The 19,535-nt window shown below is 48.2% G+C and overlaps 1 protein-coding gene across 2 annotated transcripts in view; it reads left to right on the top strand.

Moving 5' to 3' along the window:
- DAPK2 (death associated protein kinase 2) overlaps nucleotides 1–19,535 on the top strand; it is a 131,007-nt gene that overhangs the window by 70,951 nt on the left and 40,521 nt on the right. For both annotated transcript variants that reach the window (XM_068964084.1, XM_068964083.1), the window contains exons 3-4: nucleotides 6,443–6,664; nucleotides 14,006–14,144. In XM_068964084.1, coding sequence (XP_068820185.1) covers nucleotides 6,443–6,664; nucleotides 14,006–14,144 — 361 coding nt within the window. The remainder of the gene's footprint in view (nucleotides 1–6,442; nucleotides 6,665–14,005; nucleotides 14,145–19,535) is intronic.

Genomic DNA, 19,535 nt, shown 5'->3' with positions numbered 1-19,535 from the left:
ATCTAAATGGAGCTAAGAATGATGCTAGCAAATATTTAAGAGAGAATAAAAGTAAAATTAGCTTGAAGAGAGGAAAGCTGGATGTAAATGTTGTGATGTCCATATTGCTATAAAAAATCTATCCCAGGTGTGAGATTTGGCTCACACCCGGATTACTCTTCTTTGGTGGTAAAGAATTCAGGGACAGTTGAGCCAGGCTCTTCCCTGAAACTTAGGAGCTGGTTTTGAAAAATATTATTTATTTATTTTGTTTAGGCTGTACTGGGTCTTCCTCGAGGTACATGGGGTTCCCTAGTCCTGGCACAGGCTTAGCTGCCCCATGGCATTTGGGATCTTAGTTCCCCAGCCAGGGATTGAACCTAGGTCCCTGAATTTTTTTGAAAATAATTTATTTATTTATATTTATTTTTGGCTGTTCTGGGTCTTCGCTGCTGTGTGGGCTACTCTCTAGTTGTAATGCACAGGCTTCTTATTGTGGTGGCTTGTCTTGTTGAGGAGCACTGGCTCTCGGGCGAACAGGCTTCAGTAGTTGCAGTACGTGAGCTCAGTGGTTGCAGTTTTTGAGCTCAAGAGCACAAGCTCAATAATTGTGGCTCACAGGCTCAGTTGCTCTGCGGCATGTAGGATCTTCCTGGATCAGGGATCAAACTCGTGTCTCCTGCACTGGCAGGTGGATTCTTAAACACTGAGCCACCAGCAAAGCCCCTGGAAGGCAGATTCTTAACCACTGTACCACCAGGAAGGTCCCAAACCATTTTTGAGTTCTGAGAAGCAGTTCCAGGTTTACTCCTCATCATCTGATTCTTGGACAGACAACAGGAGACCCTGATGAGGTGGCCCCGCTTCCCCGGGCCCTGCCAAGTCCTGTCTGTGACACTAATCTTCACACAGCCTGCTGTGTCCTCCAGGGACACTGAATAAGGGAGGAGCGGGGTCCTCTGTCGGGAAGAGGGGTGTGTTCCTGATATAATTAAAGGAGAGCTGCTGGCAGGAGCAGGGAAACTAGGTCCTGTGTCTTGCGAATTTACTGTCCTTCGTGAAACCCTCCTGCGTGACTTTTCCAAGCCAGCCTCAGGCACAGTGTTCCACCCAGCCCTGCCTCCTGCCTTTCTACTAGTCGGATGGCTTAGTCCTTTCTGGGGAGTTATCTCTGATTTCCCCTGTGAGGCGGTCAGGCTGGGTTTTCTCCTTCTAATTTGACAAGGGAGGACCTTGAGGCCCAGGGAGGTGAACAGACTACCCAGGCTCATGACCAGTTAGCAGATGGGATCTGGCCAGAACCCAAGACTCCAGACATCAGCCCAGAGATGGAATTTGGAGAGTGAAGGGAAAACACTGCTCAGAGTTGTCATGGACTCTCGGGAACCTTCTTTCTTTTGGCTGTGCCACACGCTTATGGAAACCTGGGGGTTGAATCCAGGCCATGGCAGTGACACCAAGTCCTAACCACTGGACTGTCAGGGAATTCCCCTCAGAAGCTTTCTGGCAGGTGAAGGAAAATGGACTGAAAAGGCAGCTCCTTGTCCAAGCCCACAAAGCTTTGGGGGCAGGTCAGGGTCAGAAATTGGACCTCGTGACTATCCTCCCTTTGCTGCGTTAGAGTTAGGAACCGACTGTTGGAGGGATAGGCTCTGCGTATGTGCATCGTGTTTCAGTATTCCCAGGATTTTTAAATCTGTGTTGACAGTCACTTCCCTTATGATTGGCTGGCTCCCCTCTGCTCTGTCTTAACCTAGAGGGGCTCTCCCTGTCTACCCCTGGTCCTATAGCATAGCTGAGCAACTCCTGCGCCCCTGGGGCTGAATTACTGGCTTCAGAGCAGAAAAAGGCCCATAACCATCACTGCTTCCATCTGCCCATGGGTCTGCCAGTGCCTTCTGATGGGTGTGACAGAGCCATCTCAGGTCTGGCTTTTGTGTCTCTACTGTGGGTACAGGGACCAGGGGATGTCCCACAGCAAACTTCCGTTCCTGTTACTCCCCAGAGCCCACGGTCCTCTTCTGTCTTGATTTGCAAATCAAGCAAAACCTGTCCTGGTGAAACAGACAGCACTCCCCATCTGCCTTTTCTCTCCTTTCTCCCTCCTTCTCATGGTCAGATCAAAGATCTAAGGGAGAGGGTAATATATCAATACTGAGAAGGACAAGGAATAACATGAGTTACAGTGGTGTACTTTTTTTCATCTGGGAAAATGGAGATAACCAGAGGACTGTTGTAACTCAGGGGTTCTCAGCCCTGGCTACACATCGGGTCACCCAGAAAGCTGACTCATTCATGTTTGGCTGCACTGGGTCTTTGTTGCTAGTGCAGGCTTTCCCTAGTTGTGGCGAGTAGAGGGCTGCCCTTCACTGCAGTGCTTTGGCTTTTTACTGAGGTGGTGTCTCTTGCTGCGGAGCACAGACTCTAGGTGCGTGGGTTTGAGTGGTTACAACTTGAAGGCTCTAGAGTACAAGCTAAGTAATTGTGCTGCACGGGCTTCGTTGTTCCGCTGCATGTGGAATCTTCCTGGATCAGGAATCGAACTTGTGTCCCCTGGATTGGAAGGTGGATTCTTATCCACTGCACCACCAGGAAAGTCCCAGAAAGTTTTAAAAAAATATCTTGATTCCCAGTCTGAGTAAATCAGAAGCTTTGGAGGTGGATCCAGGCAGCAGTAACTTTAAGATTTCCCCAGTGATTCTGGTGTGCCACCAGGGTTGAGAACCACTGCTCTAAGGATGAATAGAGTTGGTGAATTGCTTAAAATGAAGATAAACCCAAAATTGAGAGTGCACTGGAATCATCAGAGAGTAGGGTGGGGTGGGGATGTGCGTTAAAATTGCACTGATGCCCTGGTCACACATTGCAGTCCATGTAAATCAGTGACTTACTTCTGCCTTCACATGAGCAACAAACTAATAACAGTAATACAGCTGCTGTTGCTGCTAAGTCACTTCAGTCGTATTTGACTCTGTGAGACCCCATAGACGGCAGCCCACCAGGCTCCCCTGTCCCTGGGATTTTCTAGGCAAGAACACTGGAGTGGGTTGCCATTGCCTTCTCCAGTGCATGAAAGTGAAAAGTGAAAGTGAAGTTACTCAGTTGTGTTCGACTCTTCCTGACCCCATGGACTGCAGCCCACCAGGCTCCTCCGTCCATGGGATTTTCCAGGCAAGAGTACTGGAGTAGGTTGCCATTGCCTTCTCCAACAGTAATACTAGTCACTGTTTATTAGATTTGCCTGCAGGCCAACGTGATTTTTTTTTTAATTAAAAAAGTATTTATTTATTTACTTGACCGTGCTGGGTCTTAGTGGCAGCATGTGGGATCTTTTAGTTGTGGCCTGTGGGACCTAGTTCCCTGACCAAGGATCGAACCTGGGCCTCCTGCATTGGGAGCGTTGAGTCTTAGCCATTGGACCGTCAGGGATGTACCCCCTGACATATTCCCACTCCTCACAGTTTCTTGGCAAGCAATCACAGTTCCCATTTTATAGATGAGGAAACTGATGCATAGAGAGGGTGACCACTGGCCCCAGGTGACAGTGTAAGTCTCCTGAGACCAAGCCTGTCTGACCTGGAAGCCTGCTCCTTGTGCCCAGGGCTGGCCTAGTGGAGCATATACTCCACACATTCCAGTACTTGTTCAAGGAGAGAGGAAACCAGCAAGTGGCCTTGGCTCCCTTTGAGGCTCCCCAAGGCAATGGCACCCCACTCCAGTACTCTTGCCTGGAAACTCCCATGGATGGAGGAGCCTGGTAGGCTGCAGTCCTTGGGGTCGCTAGTCGGCACGACTGAGCAGCTTCACTTTCCCTTTTCCCTTTCATGCATTGGAGAAGGAAATGGCAACCCACTCCAGTGTTCTTGCCTGGAAAATCCCAGTGACGGGAGAGCATGGTGGGCTGCCGTCTATGGGGTCGCACAGAGTCGGACATGACTGAAGTAACTTAGCAGCAGCAGCAGCAGGGCAAGTTGAGTGGAGGACCCTTGTCTCGCAAAGAGAGGGAAGATGAGTGGCATTGGCTGGCATTTGGCTCTGTGTTAGTCATCCACTCTCAAAATACCTCCTTTTGGCGGGAGGAGGATGCCTGCTCATGTTAGGCCTGACCCCAGTCACCTCTCGTTGCCTCAGCTGCTCTCACAGAGAGAACACTCAAAAGCAAACACTCATTTGCTTTTTGAGAGTTAGAGGAATTTTTCAGGCATGTGATACAGAAAAATGCCTCTGTTTCCCTCTAAGGAGAAGGGAAAGCTTTTTTGTCAAGGTGATCTGAAATATTTAGCTCTGCTTTATAAAAATCCTCTGCCTCCACCTCTCTGCTCCATAAGCTTAAACAAATAGTTTTAAATCCTTACACTTTGGCTTTCCCATCCCTCAGGGCTGCTGATGCCAGACTCCTTGAGGTGTCAGTGAGGAGAGGAGCGTGGCCGTCCTGACTCGGAGATGCATAGCTGCCTGGGACTCGAGGCTTTGTCCAGTGTTTGCAGGCACCTGCTAAGGGACCTGATGTCCCATGGCCCAGAGCTGCTCCCAGGGACCAGAGATCTTGCTGAATGTGTTCCCTCTGATTTTGGGAGGCCTGATTTAACCCCACTTGCATCAGCCCCTTGTGTGTAGACATCCCAGAACCAGTATTTGGGGCGTAAATAGCTGAAATTTTAGAGTTAGCAGACAGTGTGCTATATATCTGGCTCCACAAAGCCTTTCCAGCCCAGCCACTGGAGCCCTCTCCCTCCCCAGAGCTCCATCTGTACCTGAGGTCTGCGTCTTTGGTCCCTGCCCCTTGCTGTGCAGGCAGAGCCTGGCACAGAGTACATACTCAGGTAGCACCGGGTAAAGGCAGAAGAGGGGATGGAGGGATGTGTGAACAGGTGTTTGGTGACATCTCTACGATGGTTGCCATAGAAAGCTGTTTAAGTGTTGGCATCTGTTATTCCTTACTTGCTCTACTTGAGGGTCTGTTTTTTTGATCACTTGAGTTTATTCTGAAGCTGTCTCACTGAGGATTATTCTAGTAATGGAGTGATTCAGATGTACTACTAGTTTCTGAGGCTGAGGCAAACAGAGTAAGTCCCCTACATATGAACCTTCAAGTTGCAAACTTTCGAAGATACAAACGTACGTCGCATCAGTGTCAGGTGTGAGTGAAATTGCAGCTTGCGCTCCATCTCCTGTCGCTGATGACCCTTCAGCTCTGCCCTCTCCCACCTCCTCTCTCTCCTCTAGTCAGTAACTCTTCTTGCCTGTTCACGTGATGCCAGGCCCTGTATACCAGCTGTTGCACTGCACTACTGTACTTTTCTAGGTAATATACTGTAAGACTAAAAATGTTTTCTTTGCTATGTTTTTTAATGTATTATTTGTGTGAAAAGTATTATAAACCTATTACAGTACAGTACTATATAGCTGATTGTGTGAGTCAGGTACCTAGGCTAGCTTTGTTAGACTTACAGACAAAATGCGTTTACAAACACGCTTTTGAAATGGAACTCTTTCTTATGTAGGGGACTTACTGTATCCAGAGCACTTCCTTGTGTGTAACTTTTACCCCAGCACTACTAAGAAGAGTACATCCAAAGTGTGGAGTCTGGCAGCCCCTTGTTAAGCCATTAAGCTGAACCTTAAATTTTTTATGAACCTTAAATTTTTGTCTCAAGCAGTAGGTATTGTGGGTGTCAGGCAAACCTGGGACATTGGTGGAAGGGAAATGGGAGGATCCCCAGGAGGGTGGCCATTGGGTAGTCTCCAAAGACTGAGAGTGGTCCCCAATGATTGCCTTAACCTCACCCCCAGTGATGGTGAAGGCCGCTGCCCTTCCCTGGGTGTGTGTGTGGAGGGGGCTGCCTTTAGAGCACTCAGAGAGGCTGGCCTGGGGCTACCTGCCACTTTGGCAGGTTTCTGCATACAGGTTTCTCAGGAGGCAGGTAAGGTGGTCTAGTATTCCCATCTCTTTAAGAATTTTTCATTTTGTTGTGATCCACATAGTCAAAGGCTTAGGCATAGTCAGTGAAGCAGAAGTAGATGTTTTTCTGGAGTTCTCTTGCTTTTTCTATGATCCAACAGATATTGACAATTTAATCTCTGGTTCCTCTGCCTTTTCTAAATCCAGCTTGTGCATCTGGAAGTTCTTGGTTCACACACTGCTAAAGCCTAGCTTGAAAGATTTTGAGCATTACCTTGCTAGCATGTGAAATGAGCACAATTGTACAGTAGTTTGAACATTCTTTGGTGTTTCCTTTCTTTGAGGTCAGAATGAAAACTGACCTTCTCCAGTCCTGTGGCCACTGGAAAGGGAGCCCAGAACTTTCTCTGTCTCCGTCTCTGGATGATGGCCAGGTGGGGATCCTGGCTGATGACATGACTTGTCCTCCCCTGGAAGAAGGAGTTGCTGTAGCTGGGGGGTCAGGTCACTTCTCCCATGACCGGAGTGATGACCTCATTGTGTGTGTCTGTGTCCCTGCAGCGGCCAGTTCGCCATTGTGAAGAAGTGCCGAGAGAAGAGCACGGGGCTGGAGTACGCAGCCAAGTTCATCAAGAAGCGGCAGAGCCCGGCCAGCCGGCGGGGCGTGTGTCGGGTGGAGATTGTGCGGGAGGTGAGCATCCTGCGGAAGGTCCTGCACCCCAACGTCATCACGCTGCACGACGTCTTCGAGAACCGCACCGACGTGGTGCTCATCCTCGAGCTGTGAGTGGGAGCCTGGGATCCGGTGGGTAGCAGGCTTGGGTCTGGGGGGACAGAGGGGGTGCGGTCCAGCCACAGGCCCCAGAGGGAGCAGCAACCAGCCGGCCAGAAGCTCCACCCGGAGGAGATGAAGTCAGTAGGGGATGGTTACCCTCAGTTACCCGCTCCTCCGGAACCCAGGCAGCAGAGACTGAGGGCCAGGGTCTAGGTCTGGCTTTCATTGGACCCTGGAGATTAAAGGGAAGAAGTGGCGAGTGCTGGGGTCCTTTCCTGGCTGGTGAGCATGTTAGAGGGTGGACGAGGGGAGCAGGAGGGCCATTAAAGAGAGTCTGTTTTTCAGAGAAGAACAAGCACCCTCCCAGCTCTGTGAAGCCCTTCCCCAGCCCCTCCCCAGGAAAGCCCCTGCCATTGTACTGTGTCTGATGCCTTTATTATTATTGTGCATATGTACTTAGTCGCTCAGTTGTGTCTCACTCTGTGCAACCCCATGAACTGTATATAGCCCGCCAGGCTCCTCTGTCCGTGGGATTCTCCAGGCAAGAATACTGGTTATTGTAGTAACAATTATTTAGAGAGCTCCCATGGATGGAGGAGCCTAGTAGGCTGCAGTCCATGGGGTGGCTAAGAGTCGGACACGACTGAGCGACTTGACTTTTCACTTTCATGCGTTGGAGAAGGAAATGGCAACCCACTCCAGTGTTCTTGCCTGGAGAATCCCAGGGACAGGGGAGCCTGGTGGGCTGCCGTCTATGGGGTCACACGGAGTCGGACACGACTGAAGTCAGTTAGCAGCAGCAGCAGCTGTAAGCCCAGGTCCTTTATGCAAGTCATCTTGTTCAACTTCCTAAGAAGCTGTATTGAGGGAAGTGTTCTACTTACCCTGAGAGGACTTTGTATTCACTTTGCCAAGAATGTCTATTATCTCATTTAATCCTCATAACAATCCTATCACACGGAGACTTATTATCTCCATGTTACAGACAAGCACACTGAAGTGCAGGTCACTTATTAGATCCTACAGCCGAAGTAGCGGGACCAGGGCTGGGGCCACACTGCTTGTGTGTGTGAGGTGGGATGGCCTTGGGCTGGGCCTGCTGGGGAAGCCTTCATTCCAAGTCTGGTGGAATTTGGATGGGTAATACCACGACTCCAGGGTTTGGTCAGGCACCTGATGTCCCTCCTGGAGACAATTCCACGGACTGGGGATGTGGGGCTCCAGCGGCCCATAGAATCTGAGCTGGACTGTGGCACAAGTGGCAATGGCTGTGTCCAGCCAAGCAGCAAGACCCCGTGTTGGGAGTGTTCTGAGCCTCATAGGTGTGAGGCATCTCCCAGTGAGCAGAGGAGTACTGTCATTTGTCTCAGCAGCCCCTGACTTTGTGACCTGAGGCAAGTTACCGCACACCTCTGAGCTTCAGCTCTCATCTGTCAAGCTGGCAGCCATCCTTAACCCACCTGCAGGTTGGGTGGGCCACCTGACTTTGGAGACCATTCTAATTTGAGAACATGCTCTGGTGTGGCCAGGCTATAGATTTATGTAGCAGATGGACATTTGCATACTCTTGCATTGGATTCTTAAATTATCCAGCTCAACATTCCAGTGCACAGAATCACCCATGCTTTTCCCTCCTCTAACTTCCACAGTCCTCCATGTTTCTCCCAGGGACCTCTCAGCCAGTTGGACTAGTCATTGTACACACCTGCTTGGCTCAGACAAGCCTGAGGGCGTTCCTCCAGGATGGCCCGAGGTGTGACGTGTCCCAAGGCTAAGGGTCAGCAGATGGCACGCTGGTTCCCAGCAGAGAGTGACAAGCCCACCTTTGCTGGGAAAGCCAGGCCGTTTCTTTAAGTCTATTGCCCAAAAACCCTTATAGCAACTAAAAAAGAAGTTATATTCAGAAGCCAACCACCCAAACACCTCCATTTATGTGTCCCTGTGGCTCCTCTCAGTCTTTATCTGTTTGTGTACAATCTCTGTACTTGTCCGTTTCCCTGCTCTACTTCCCCTCCAGCATGAAGTTCACATAATGCCAGGAACACTTTTTTTCCTTTTCGCTGACTGTATCATGTTTCCTTGAATTATATACATGTATCTCCTTGTTGTAGGACACTTGATTTTTCAGTTTCTAACCATTATAGATTTTATTGCCATAAAGCAACTTTCTTCCCATATTTTCCCATTTTCTTTTGAATTAGTTTTTTTTAGATACATTCTCAGGAATGGAGTGACCAAGCTGACATTTTTAGGCTCTTGGTGTCCTCACCAAGGACAGTCTTGGTTGACCAGTACCACCTGCAACATGGGAATATCCCATCTCCCTGCAGCCTTGCCAACCCTGGGGTATTTGTTTTAAAGCAGGGTTCATTATTTATTGTCTTTCTCTCTATATATATTGAATATGTATATGTATTTGTTTTATGTGCATACTTATATTGTGGGTATATATATTTTTGGGGGTGGGGGAGCCATCTTAGTTCCCAGACCAGGGATCCAACCCATGGCCCCTACAGTGAAAGTGTGGAGCCCTAACCCCAGAGAGTTCCCAAGCCCTTTATAGTTACTAAATGATATTTGCTAGGTTTTTTGTGGTTTTTTGGTCATTTTAATTGGCATTTCTGTCATTGCTGGAGAAGTTTTCTGTTACTGTCTGTTTGTAGAACCCTAAGAGTTGGGGTCTAGGATGTTCTTGAGCTGTCCCTGTTTCTCCAAGCAGGTCACGGTCATTTCTCCAGCCATGGTTAGCAAGCAGTTACGTGCCCTCTTGTGAGCCATCACCACCTAGAACGTCAGTCGTCACACTGGTCCTCCTGTGATCTGCTTGAGCTGCTCTGTTTGTGAAGCTCTGTCTGTTCATAGTTTCTCTATCTCCTCCTTTACTCTCAAGCTGTCTCACTATCTCAGGGTGCCAATCCGTGGTGCTAGGGACTGCTAAGACAGCCTTGTGTGAGCAGGGTCTGAGAGAAGGACCTTCCAGGAGAAAAGGGCTTTTCATGGGCTTTAAAAATATAGTTATTTATTTGGCTGCATTGGGTCTTCGTTGCAGCACTTGGGATCTTCACTGTGGCATGCGGGGTCTCTCATTGCAGAGCACGGACTCTCTAGATGTGGCTCACAAGCTTTAGTTGCTCTACCACATGTGGAATCTTAGTTCCCTGACCAGGGATTGAACCCGTGTCCCCTGCATTGCAAGGCAGATTCTTAACACTGGACCACCAGGGAAGTCCCTTTCCGTGGGCTTCTGTGTGACCTTGGTGACCACTGTTGAGCTACTCGGGAGCCTTCAGCCTTCTGGTCCTCACTATGCCCTACAAGGTTCATGGGTTTGCCTGATACTTAAACACAGGTGTCAGAGCCCATCTGCTCAGTTGATGTTTGCAGATTTCGTGGATGGAGTTAACTCTCAGCACTGTTTTCTGGTGCAGGGCTTCCTCCTGCTTCCTGCTGAAGTGGCCAGTGCTCGGAGGGCATCCAAGCCCTGATCTAAGTCCCCTTCAACTGTTATTACCCCGTCCATGATTGCCAGTGCTGCAGCCACCTCTCATAGGACTGATGAAAGCAGGGGTGGGAAGGATTTACCCATCCATATAAATTGGCTTCCCCGAAGGAGGGCATGGCAACCCACTCCAATATTCTTGCCTGAAGAATCCCATGGACAGAGGAGCCTGGCGGGCTACAGTCCATGAGGGTCACAAAGAGTTGGACACAGCTGAGTGACTTAGCACAGTACAGCGCATGAGTTGACTTCTGTAGGGTGTGAAGAATATTTTCAAACTCTCAAGAAATTAACTCATGTCACTTGTGGAGCTGGCTTTGAAAAATGTAGATCTGCTCTGGGAGGTTTGGGCAGCCCTCCCGTCCCAGGCTCCTGACCCCTCTGGGGCCCCCTTGACTCCAGGCTGGTGGAAAGTGATACCTCAGTGGGTGCATTGAGTCCTGGGGACTGGGAGCAGAGCAGAGGCCAGGCTGTTAGGTTTTTCTTTTCCTCTCTAAGTTAAATTGTTTAGGGATGTGAGAGGAGAGAAGCTTGGGTGGAGTGGGGCAGAGGCCTTGGAGCTGAGAAGCTCTGGGGACAAACTACATTGCGAGGGTAACAGCTGGGTTGAAACAAAACCCAGGCTTCTTGATACCCTTGAGAAGACATGCTTGAGAACTGATGCAAGTGTTCCCAGCCTGGGTGTCAGGGCTGGGACCATCACCCCAGCAGGCTCATCAGCCTCCCACTTTCCAAGTCTCTAGGGGCAATTCTATCAATAACCTCAGACAGGCAGATGACACCACCGTTAAGGCAGAAAGTGAAGAGGAACTAAAACGCCTCTTGATGAAAGTGAAAGAGGAGAGTGAAAAAGTTGGCTTAAAGTTCAACATTCAGAAAATGAAGATCATGGCATCTGGTCCCATCACTTCATTGGAAATAGATGGGGAAACAGTGGAAACAGTGTCAGACTTTATCTTTTTGGGCTCCAAAATCACTGCAGATGGTGACTGCAGCCATGAAATTAAAAGATGCTTACTCCTTAGAAGGAAAGTTATGACCAACCTAGATAGTATATTCAAAAGCAGAGACATTACTTTTCCAACAAAGGTCCATCTAGTCAAGGGTATGCTTTTTCCAGTAGTCATGTATGGATGTGAGAGTTGGACTGTGAAGAAAGCTGAGCGCTGAAGAATTGATGCTTTTGAACTGTGATAGAGAAGACTCTTGAGAGTCCCTTGGACTCCAAGGAGATCCAACCAGTCCATCTTAAAGAAGATCAGTCCTAGGTGTTCTTTGGATGGAATGATGCTAAAGCTGGAACTCCAATACTTTGGCCCCCTCATGCGAAGAGTTGACTCATTGGAAAAGACTCTGATGCTGGGAGGGATTGGGGGCAGGAGGAGAAGGGGATGACGGAGGATGAGATGGCTGGATGGCATCACTGACTCAATGGACGAGAGTCTGAGTGAACTCCGGGAGATGGTGATGGACAGGTAGGCCTGGCATGCTGCAATTCATGGGGTCGCAAAGAGTCGGACACGACTGAGCAACTGAACTGAACTGAACTGAGGGGCAGTTCTAAGGGCCACCATAGCTGTTCCTCTCTTCATCCAAAGGAGACCATGTCTGTCCGGGTCTCTTGCCCAGATCATACTTTCAGGTAGAGCAGCTAATTACTGACCCCCCACCCCAAGTCCTCACCCAGCCAGGGCCTTTACATCAGTAACTTTGGGTGAAGGACACATCTCCATTATCATGATATTCTTTTACCTTTATGCAGCATTCAGTTTAAGATAGGAAGGGCAGTATATGCCCGAGGTCACAGCCTCCCACGACCCAGCAAGGCTGCAAGTATGAGAGAACAAAGGTTGGGCTGGGTCCTGTGTGTTCCCAAGGGACACTGTGGATTGGAAAATTTGCAAAGGACTCTGACAGGTCTCTTGCAAATGCCAAGGTTTCACTTCTCTATTATATAGGATATTCTGTGCCATATTAATGTTTTCTTTTATTTTTAAGTTTTATTTTATTTTATTTTTTGGCTGCACCTTGAAGCTTGTGGGAATGGAATCCATGCCCCCTGCATTGGGAGCACAGAGGTCTTGCTGTGTTGCTATTTTAAATGTCTTGTTTCTTTCCTTTGTTCTTGTATTCATCCACCTTCTCTTGAATGTCTTTCTTGCACACAGTGCTGTGAGAGCAAAAGGTAATGTAGCTAGGGAGAGAACCAGCCAGACACTGACAGCCCAGGGTGAGAGGGCACTGATGCAGCTGGACAGGGATGTCAGAGGATAGCCCAGGGCTTGGGGTGGCTTTGAGTTTTCCTTTTCTCATCAGCAGTGATTTCATAACAAGATGCTTAAGCTAAGGTTTAGTTTCAGTTTTCAAGCTGTAATACTTTGTAGGTATTGCTGTGTATTCCCTATTACACCATGGCATGTCCAGTTGTTCTGCTTTTCATGATGCTAAGATTGATGAGTGGGTCCATATATGGATATTTTTAAAGAAAGGAAAAAAGATTTTGAGGCCCTTTAATTGGATGGACTAGGTGACAGGGCGTGAATGATTCCCAAAATGGACAGAAGCCATTCGAAAATCATTAGAGGTTTCTTACGGTATAATGGTTGAGTCATTCTGCTTGGGTTTGAATCTTGATTCTACCACTTACTGACTGTTTGACCTTGGACACGTGACTTAACCTCTCTGAGCCTGTCTCTTCAACTGTGAGATAGCAAAATAATAGTCCTTTAGCTCATAGGGTGTTGTGATGATTAAATGAGATAATGTGCAAGAAGTATACATAAGGCTCCAAGCATTCAATCACTATCAGTTACCATTATTATGTTGCTATTATTATATTACCATTATTCTGCTAAAATACAGGTTCTGAGGCCTTGCTGCTGGAGAATCTAATTTGGTAGGGTCTGTGGTGGGACCTGAAAATGTGCATGTTAAACAAGTTTTTCAGGTGATCCTGAGTTCCCGGATTGCCTGGCCCTGATCCCTTCCTGAGATCTTTTCCTGGGGTGAGCATTGACTATGTCCCAGATCCTGAGATGTGCATGCCGACTGGATACCTCAGCATGTGTCAGGGGCCAAACAAACCCAGTAGGACTGCCAGATTTAGCAAATAAAAATCTCCCATTTTGTCTGGCAACCCTAAATCCCGAATTCAGGTAAAACTGTAAACTAGGCTTTACAGGGGAGATTCTTTTTGCTCTGGTGGTCTCTCTTCCTGTCACATCAACCATAACGTACTGGAAAGTGGAGTGTGAGCCCAAAAGCAGTATTTTAGAGTTTTTAAGATGAATGTAAAGGATGGATCTTGATGGTTAAGGTAGGGACAGGCCTTTGAAGAGGTCATGCCTTTTATAAAGTCACAGAAAGGGGCTTTGGGAACAATCATCATCAGTCTGCCCATTTTACAGGTGAGGAAACTGAGGCCTGCCTCGAGGAGGTGGGACAGTTGTCCAAAGCCAGTAGCAAGGCTGGACTGGAAACTAAGTCTCCATTTTCTGGCCCAGCATATGTTCCTCTTTGTCATCCGACATAGCACTTGTTTCTGTCCTTGGTCACCTCCGTTGTATGGCGGGAGGGGAGCACCCAGGGTAACCAGGGACCTGAGCCTAGAGTGTTAGCAGAGGCCCTTTTGCTGTCACCTGAGGGTTCCGTCTCTTGTGATCTGAAGGGAGGAACACAGCAAATAAAAGTAGTAGCAAAGTCAGTCCCTGCGCTGGCTGGACTGAGCCCGAGAGGTGGGTGAGGGGGTTCTGCCCCGCAGGGTGCCTGAGGGCAGGGCCAGGAGCATGGGCATGGGCTTCTGGCACATGGGGCTGACTGGGCCTGGGCCCTCCCTACCGGTGTCTTGCAGAGTGTCCGGAGGAGAGCTCTTCGACTTCTTGGCCCAGAAGGAATCCCTGAGTGAGGAGGAGGCCACCAGCTTCATTAAGCAGATCCTGGAAGGGGTGAACTACCTTCATGCCAAGAAAATCGCTCACTTTGATCTCAAGGTCAGTGATGGGGGGAAGGGAAAAGAGTCAGTTCAGGAAGAATGGACCCAGTCTCTCCAAATATCATTGCCAGGAGGGGTCAGCACTCACTTGACCTTCCTCCCTCATCTTACAGTTGAAGACTCTGAGCTCCTGGAAAAGAAATGATGGCCCAGGAGTGTCCCTGTCCTGAGTTTCATTCCATAGATCAGGTTTTATTCATGTAGGGGCTGATGGCAAGAAGCTTCTGAATCAGACTACAGGTACCTTATCTCTTGCAAGGAGCATTTGGGATGTAATTTTTAAATAAGTGAGCCAATGGGGAGGGAGGTGGGAGGGGGGTTCATGTTTGGGAACGCATGTACACCCGTGGTGGAGTCATGTCAATGTATGGCAAAACCAATACAGTATTGTAAAGTAAAATAAAGTAAAAATAAAAAAACAACAAAAAAAACAAAATGACATGACATACAAAGAAGACATTAAAATGAAAAAATAAATAAATAAATAAATAAGTGAGCCAAGGACAGGAAATGTGAAACCAAACCCATTTCACAAGACTGAACTTTTCAGTAATCAAGAATTCACTCCCGAGCCAGCAGAGCTAGACGCATTCAGATGAGTACTGCTGAGGTTGCCTGGCGCCCTGGACCCAGAACAGTGACAAGCATCCCTTGACCAGAGGTTGGAAATCTTAGAGCCCAGTGACCACTGGCTGCGTTCCCCCACCTCACCCCTTCCTGTAGCCATGAAACTGCTTCCTGGGGCCACTGATCATTTGTGGTCACTGGCGTTCAGGGTCGAGAAAGTTCACTGTGACCACATAGAACTTCACAAAGCAAGAGTGTGGTCAGAGTCAAAGGACTGGTTCCTGTAGTAGCTGAGCTCAGTTTCATAGACTGTTGAGCCTTTACAGACAGGTGAAGCATAAAGATCCTCCAACCAGTGATCAGGGGGACCCAATTACTGGGGAGGAGACCTACTCATTTTGCTATGTAGAAATTCCTGTGGTGTTTCAACCATTGTGCTGAGTGCCTGGGTGTTGCTACAGGTACAAAATCAACTAAGGACTTCTCTGAGCTTAGTTCCTCTTTTCCAGGAACTTGTGCAGGAATCAGAAAAGAGAGATCAATAACTCTAAGTGCTGTGATAGCGGGAAGTACATGGAAGCTGGGCGTCTAAATAAGAAAGCATCTAAGTCAGACTCTGGTATCTAAGAAGACTTCTTGGAAGAGGTGCTATTTGAGTTGAATTTTGAAGGATTATCAGGCATTATCAGAGGGAAGGGCCTTATAAGGAAGAGAGGTCAGCAGGCACATGGTCCTGAAATAGCATTCAGGGTTGTTCAGACAAAGGTTGAATATGCTGAATGGAGAACCTGGGGGAGAGCAGGAGGCAGACTCAGGGTATGAGAGCTAAGCCAAGGAATTTGAACTTTACTCTTAGCGATATGGGACCAGGTGAGCAGGGAGGTGAAGAGAGCAGATGTGTATTTCAGAAAGATCCCTCTGAATGGGAGCACAGATAGAATGGGGACAGTAATCTGGGTGAGATGTGGCAAGTGCCAAATTAATTTGAGGAGGGATGGATTCAAGATCTTTTAAGGTTGCTCTGAAGATTGATTAGGTACCTAATTAGATGTGGGAGATGAGGGGGAGGGCAGAGTCCAGGATGACACACAAGCGCTGGCTGCGGGTCTGGCCCAGAGAGGGTTTGGCATGCCTGGGGTCTCAGCGGCTGCACCAGGGCATGGGCTCACATCCCACACGTGGATTCCAGCCCAGTTCTCTCTCTACCTTGTGGGGTGACCTGCTGTGAGCCTCCCCTCCTTAGTCTAATTGTCACAGTATTTTGAATTCCTCCAACAGAAGACATCTTGCAGAGTCTCACTTGGGTGTCACAGAGTACAAGTCAGGGTCATCAAGGAGTGTGTGGCCTGGGCTGGCCTTTGGACCCCAGGATGATAATACACCAAGCAGGAAATGGGCCACCTGGATTCACCTGTGATTTCTTCCTGATAATACTGTGGATAGTTGACTTATTTTCTGTGTTTTTCCTGGCTCCAGGAGGTCCGGATGGGATCCTTTAACACAAATGATAATATTTAGCTGTCAGAGTTGTAGAAATGAGACAGAAGCAGGATTAAGTGCTGGATACTAGATAGGTGCTCTGTAATAGTAGCTGGTATTGCTACTTCCCTTCCCATAACAGAGGAAGAGAAAACACAGCTCTTGTTTTGGGCCCTGCTAGAGTAGGAAAACAAAGCCTGCTAGTGCAGTTCGAAGTTGCCCAGCAGAGAGCTGAGCTTATTGTCAGGTGGGATTGCTGGTGGGGTATCTTGTCTGGCTCCTGGGCTCAATCTGGACGTTTTCCACAACCTGGAGACAGTCTGGGTTTCTCCTGGGTGCACGTAGGGTGAGGATACTGGTAACCCCATATCCCTGCCTCATATCCTTAGCATTATGTGGACTCTGAGCCTTCTGACTCCCCACCCATGGGTCCCTTGGCCCAGGCCCAGCTGGGCAACTTCAGAAGTGATGAATAGCTGGAACTCAGTGGGATTACCTCATGATTGGCTAGACACTTCCTGGAGCCAGAATGTGAGTACGTGTTGGCTGGAACTTCCTGCCTGCTAGAGGGGCTCGTGCAGAAGTTCCAGCTGGTGGCTTAGAGGGGACTTCGTGATTCCGTGTTGTTTCTCAGCATATACAATTCATTCTATATGAACACTTTTCTCCTGCTGGTTTTCCTCCATGAGGGCTCTTGGCCTTCCCCTCCTCTAGTATTCTGTTACTTCTTGCCAAGTGAGTCAGGCTAGCTTAGCCACCCCATGAATTCAGTCACCATGTTATCTCCACACCCCTGCTCACGAGCTGTTCTCCACGCTCACCTTCCAGCTGAAAGGAGCAGCTGATGGAGGAGGGTCAGCTCTCTGGCCGGCCTTTGGAATAGGAATGACCTCTCCTCCCATTTCGGCCATTGTGCTAGTGCCAGGGATGGTGAGACTCTATTCCTGCTTAAGATATACTCCCAGCCTTGTGGCAGAGAGCAGATGAATGGAAAGATTGATGTACAGTGAACAATCTAGGTGAAAATAGATCATGGCATGTTATTGCCTGGAAATCTGTGATGGATCCTTGTCACCCACAGGACAAATGAACCCATTCTCAGCATGACAGTCAGGCCTGTCTTGTACTGCCTGAGCCCCAGTTCTGACCTCATTCCCCTTTCCCCATTCCAAAGCACGAGCCCCAGGCACCAAGATGACAGATAAATGTCCTGTTCCCCCTCCCCAGCTCTGTTCGTGCTGTTCACATCCAGGAGGCTACTAGTCTTCCTTTCCTGTGCCCGCGGACTTCCTGCTTGTCCTCCAGGCCCAACAGAAATGCCATTTCCTCTGGGAACCCTTTCCCATGCCTTGCCACCTCCCAGAGCATAATGAAGAGCTAACCTGCTTCCTCGCTTCTTTCTCCCCTTGTACAGAATGCTTCTGCTGGGAGCATTTCTCCCCGTGCATGGCTTTCTGCTCTTGTCTCTAGTGCAGTGCCTGACACGTGAGTTACTCAGTGTTGGATGAATGAGTGAATTAAGGAATGAGTGCTGAGTAAGACAGGTGCACGCATGGATAGCACCTGGAAAAGGCAGAAGAGGTTGTGGGCAGTTTCCAATTCCATGATGTGACATTTATTGAGGGACTGTTTGTTTTTCATTAGGGCAGGGTGGCAAACATCAATAAGATATGGCACCTGCCTTACAAGAACCTACCCTCTACAGGGAGATGGCCGCAGTGAGACTGGTGGAGAGGCCATCTGAAATAAAAGCTAACCATGACTCTCACCAAGAGACACTCACTTCCAAGGGGTAAGCTCTCTGCCTATGCAGAATGAACACCATGTTGACGTGTGTTATAAATCCACCGTGGACAGGCCTCCTGGCCTGAGTAAGTAGAGGGGTGCAGGTGGATGATATTGCCCTGGATGTGACACTGGGCTGACTGCCCCTCGTCCTGGGTAGCACCCAAGGTACCATCTGGAGGATGGATACCAGAAGATGTGGCTTAACACCACCCAGGAACCTCACCCTGGTACGTGACCCCCATACCAATAAAGGCCTTGCAGAGGGCGTTTCTATGTGGTTTTCTGTGTATTTTGGATTTGGGAGTTTCCCCTCTGAGTATGGGTGTGTCTTCCCCATATGTACCCATAGCCAACCTCAGAATTCAGAAATGGAAGGTGGTTCTCAGATCTGATGGGTATTTTAAGCAAGAAGAACACACCATGAGAACTGAATGAAATTGTTTGTGAACCAGGAACCCAGAACTCAGAAGGGACTTTTTGATTTACATAAACAGTGTTAGGAGGAGTGAATTCCTGAGCAAGATACTCCAACAATCTAAATTCCTCTATGCCCTGATCATCCTTTGAACTGTTTGTATGTTCATGATGTGTTGGTTCTGTTCATCAAGCTTTCATAACAATGATACTATGCGTGTGTGTGTGCAAAGTTACTTTGGTCACATCCGACTCTTTGCGACCCTATGGACTATAGCCCACCAGGCTCCTCTGTCCATGGGATTCTCCAGGCAGGAATACTGGAGTGGGTGCCAGGAGCTCCTCCAAACTCAGGGACTGAACCCATGTCTCTTAAGTTTCTTAAGTTGGAAGGAGGGTTCTTTATCACTAGTGCCACCTGGGAAGCTAGTGATACTAGCTTAATAGAACTTATTTATTAGAATTTCACCAATGTGCTTTTATTTTTATTTATTTATTTTGGCCATGTTGTTTGGCTTGTGGGTTCCCTGACCAGAGATTGAACCTGGGCCCCTATAGTGAAAGCGGCAAGTCCTAACCACTGGACCACCAGGGAATTTCCACTAATAATGCTTAGTACTTTCTAGAATACAGCATGCTTACACATCTCTCCTTTCATTTGATTCTCATGGCTACCCACTGAGGTACAAGGTATTTTTACTTTTTATACATAAAGCACTTGAGATTAAAAGAGGTTGAATTACTTGTCCAAGACCACACGGGTATTAAATGACAGGGCTGGTACTTGAACATCTGGAGAAGAGAATAGCAACCCACTCCAGTATTCTTGCCTGGAGGATTCCATGGACAGAGGAGCATGGTGGGCTCTATGGGGTCGCAGAGTCGGGGACATGACTGAGTGATTAACACATGCTACTTGAACTTAGCCAGTGAGGAGACACTAAGCAAAGCTGAGTGTCACCAGCTTTTGTTTCACCAGATTCTAACAGCAAATTTTATACTTGCTTGCATCATGCCTTTTACACATAGTTAATCCAAAGGTCTATGCTGTGCCATAAGTTTATCCTTTGCACAGTTAATTTTTCTTCTGTTTACATTGATTTTTCTTTCTAATAGATTATTCCTCATACTTAAAAAATCA

Source organism: Capricornis sumatraensis, chromosome 2 (genome assembly GCF_032405125.1).
Source record: "Capricornis sumatraensis isolate serow.1 chromosome 2, serow.2, whole genome shotgun sequence".
NCBI classification, from domain to species: Eukaryota; Metazoa; Chordata; class Mammalia; order Artiodactyla; family Bovidae; genus Capricornis; species Capricornis sumatraensis.
The sequence above is the reverse complement of the archived record's forward strand: the minus strand, read 5'-3'. Positions and strand labels throughout refer to the sequence as shown.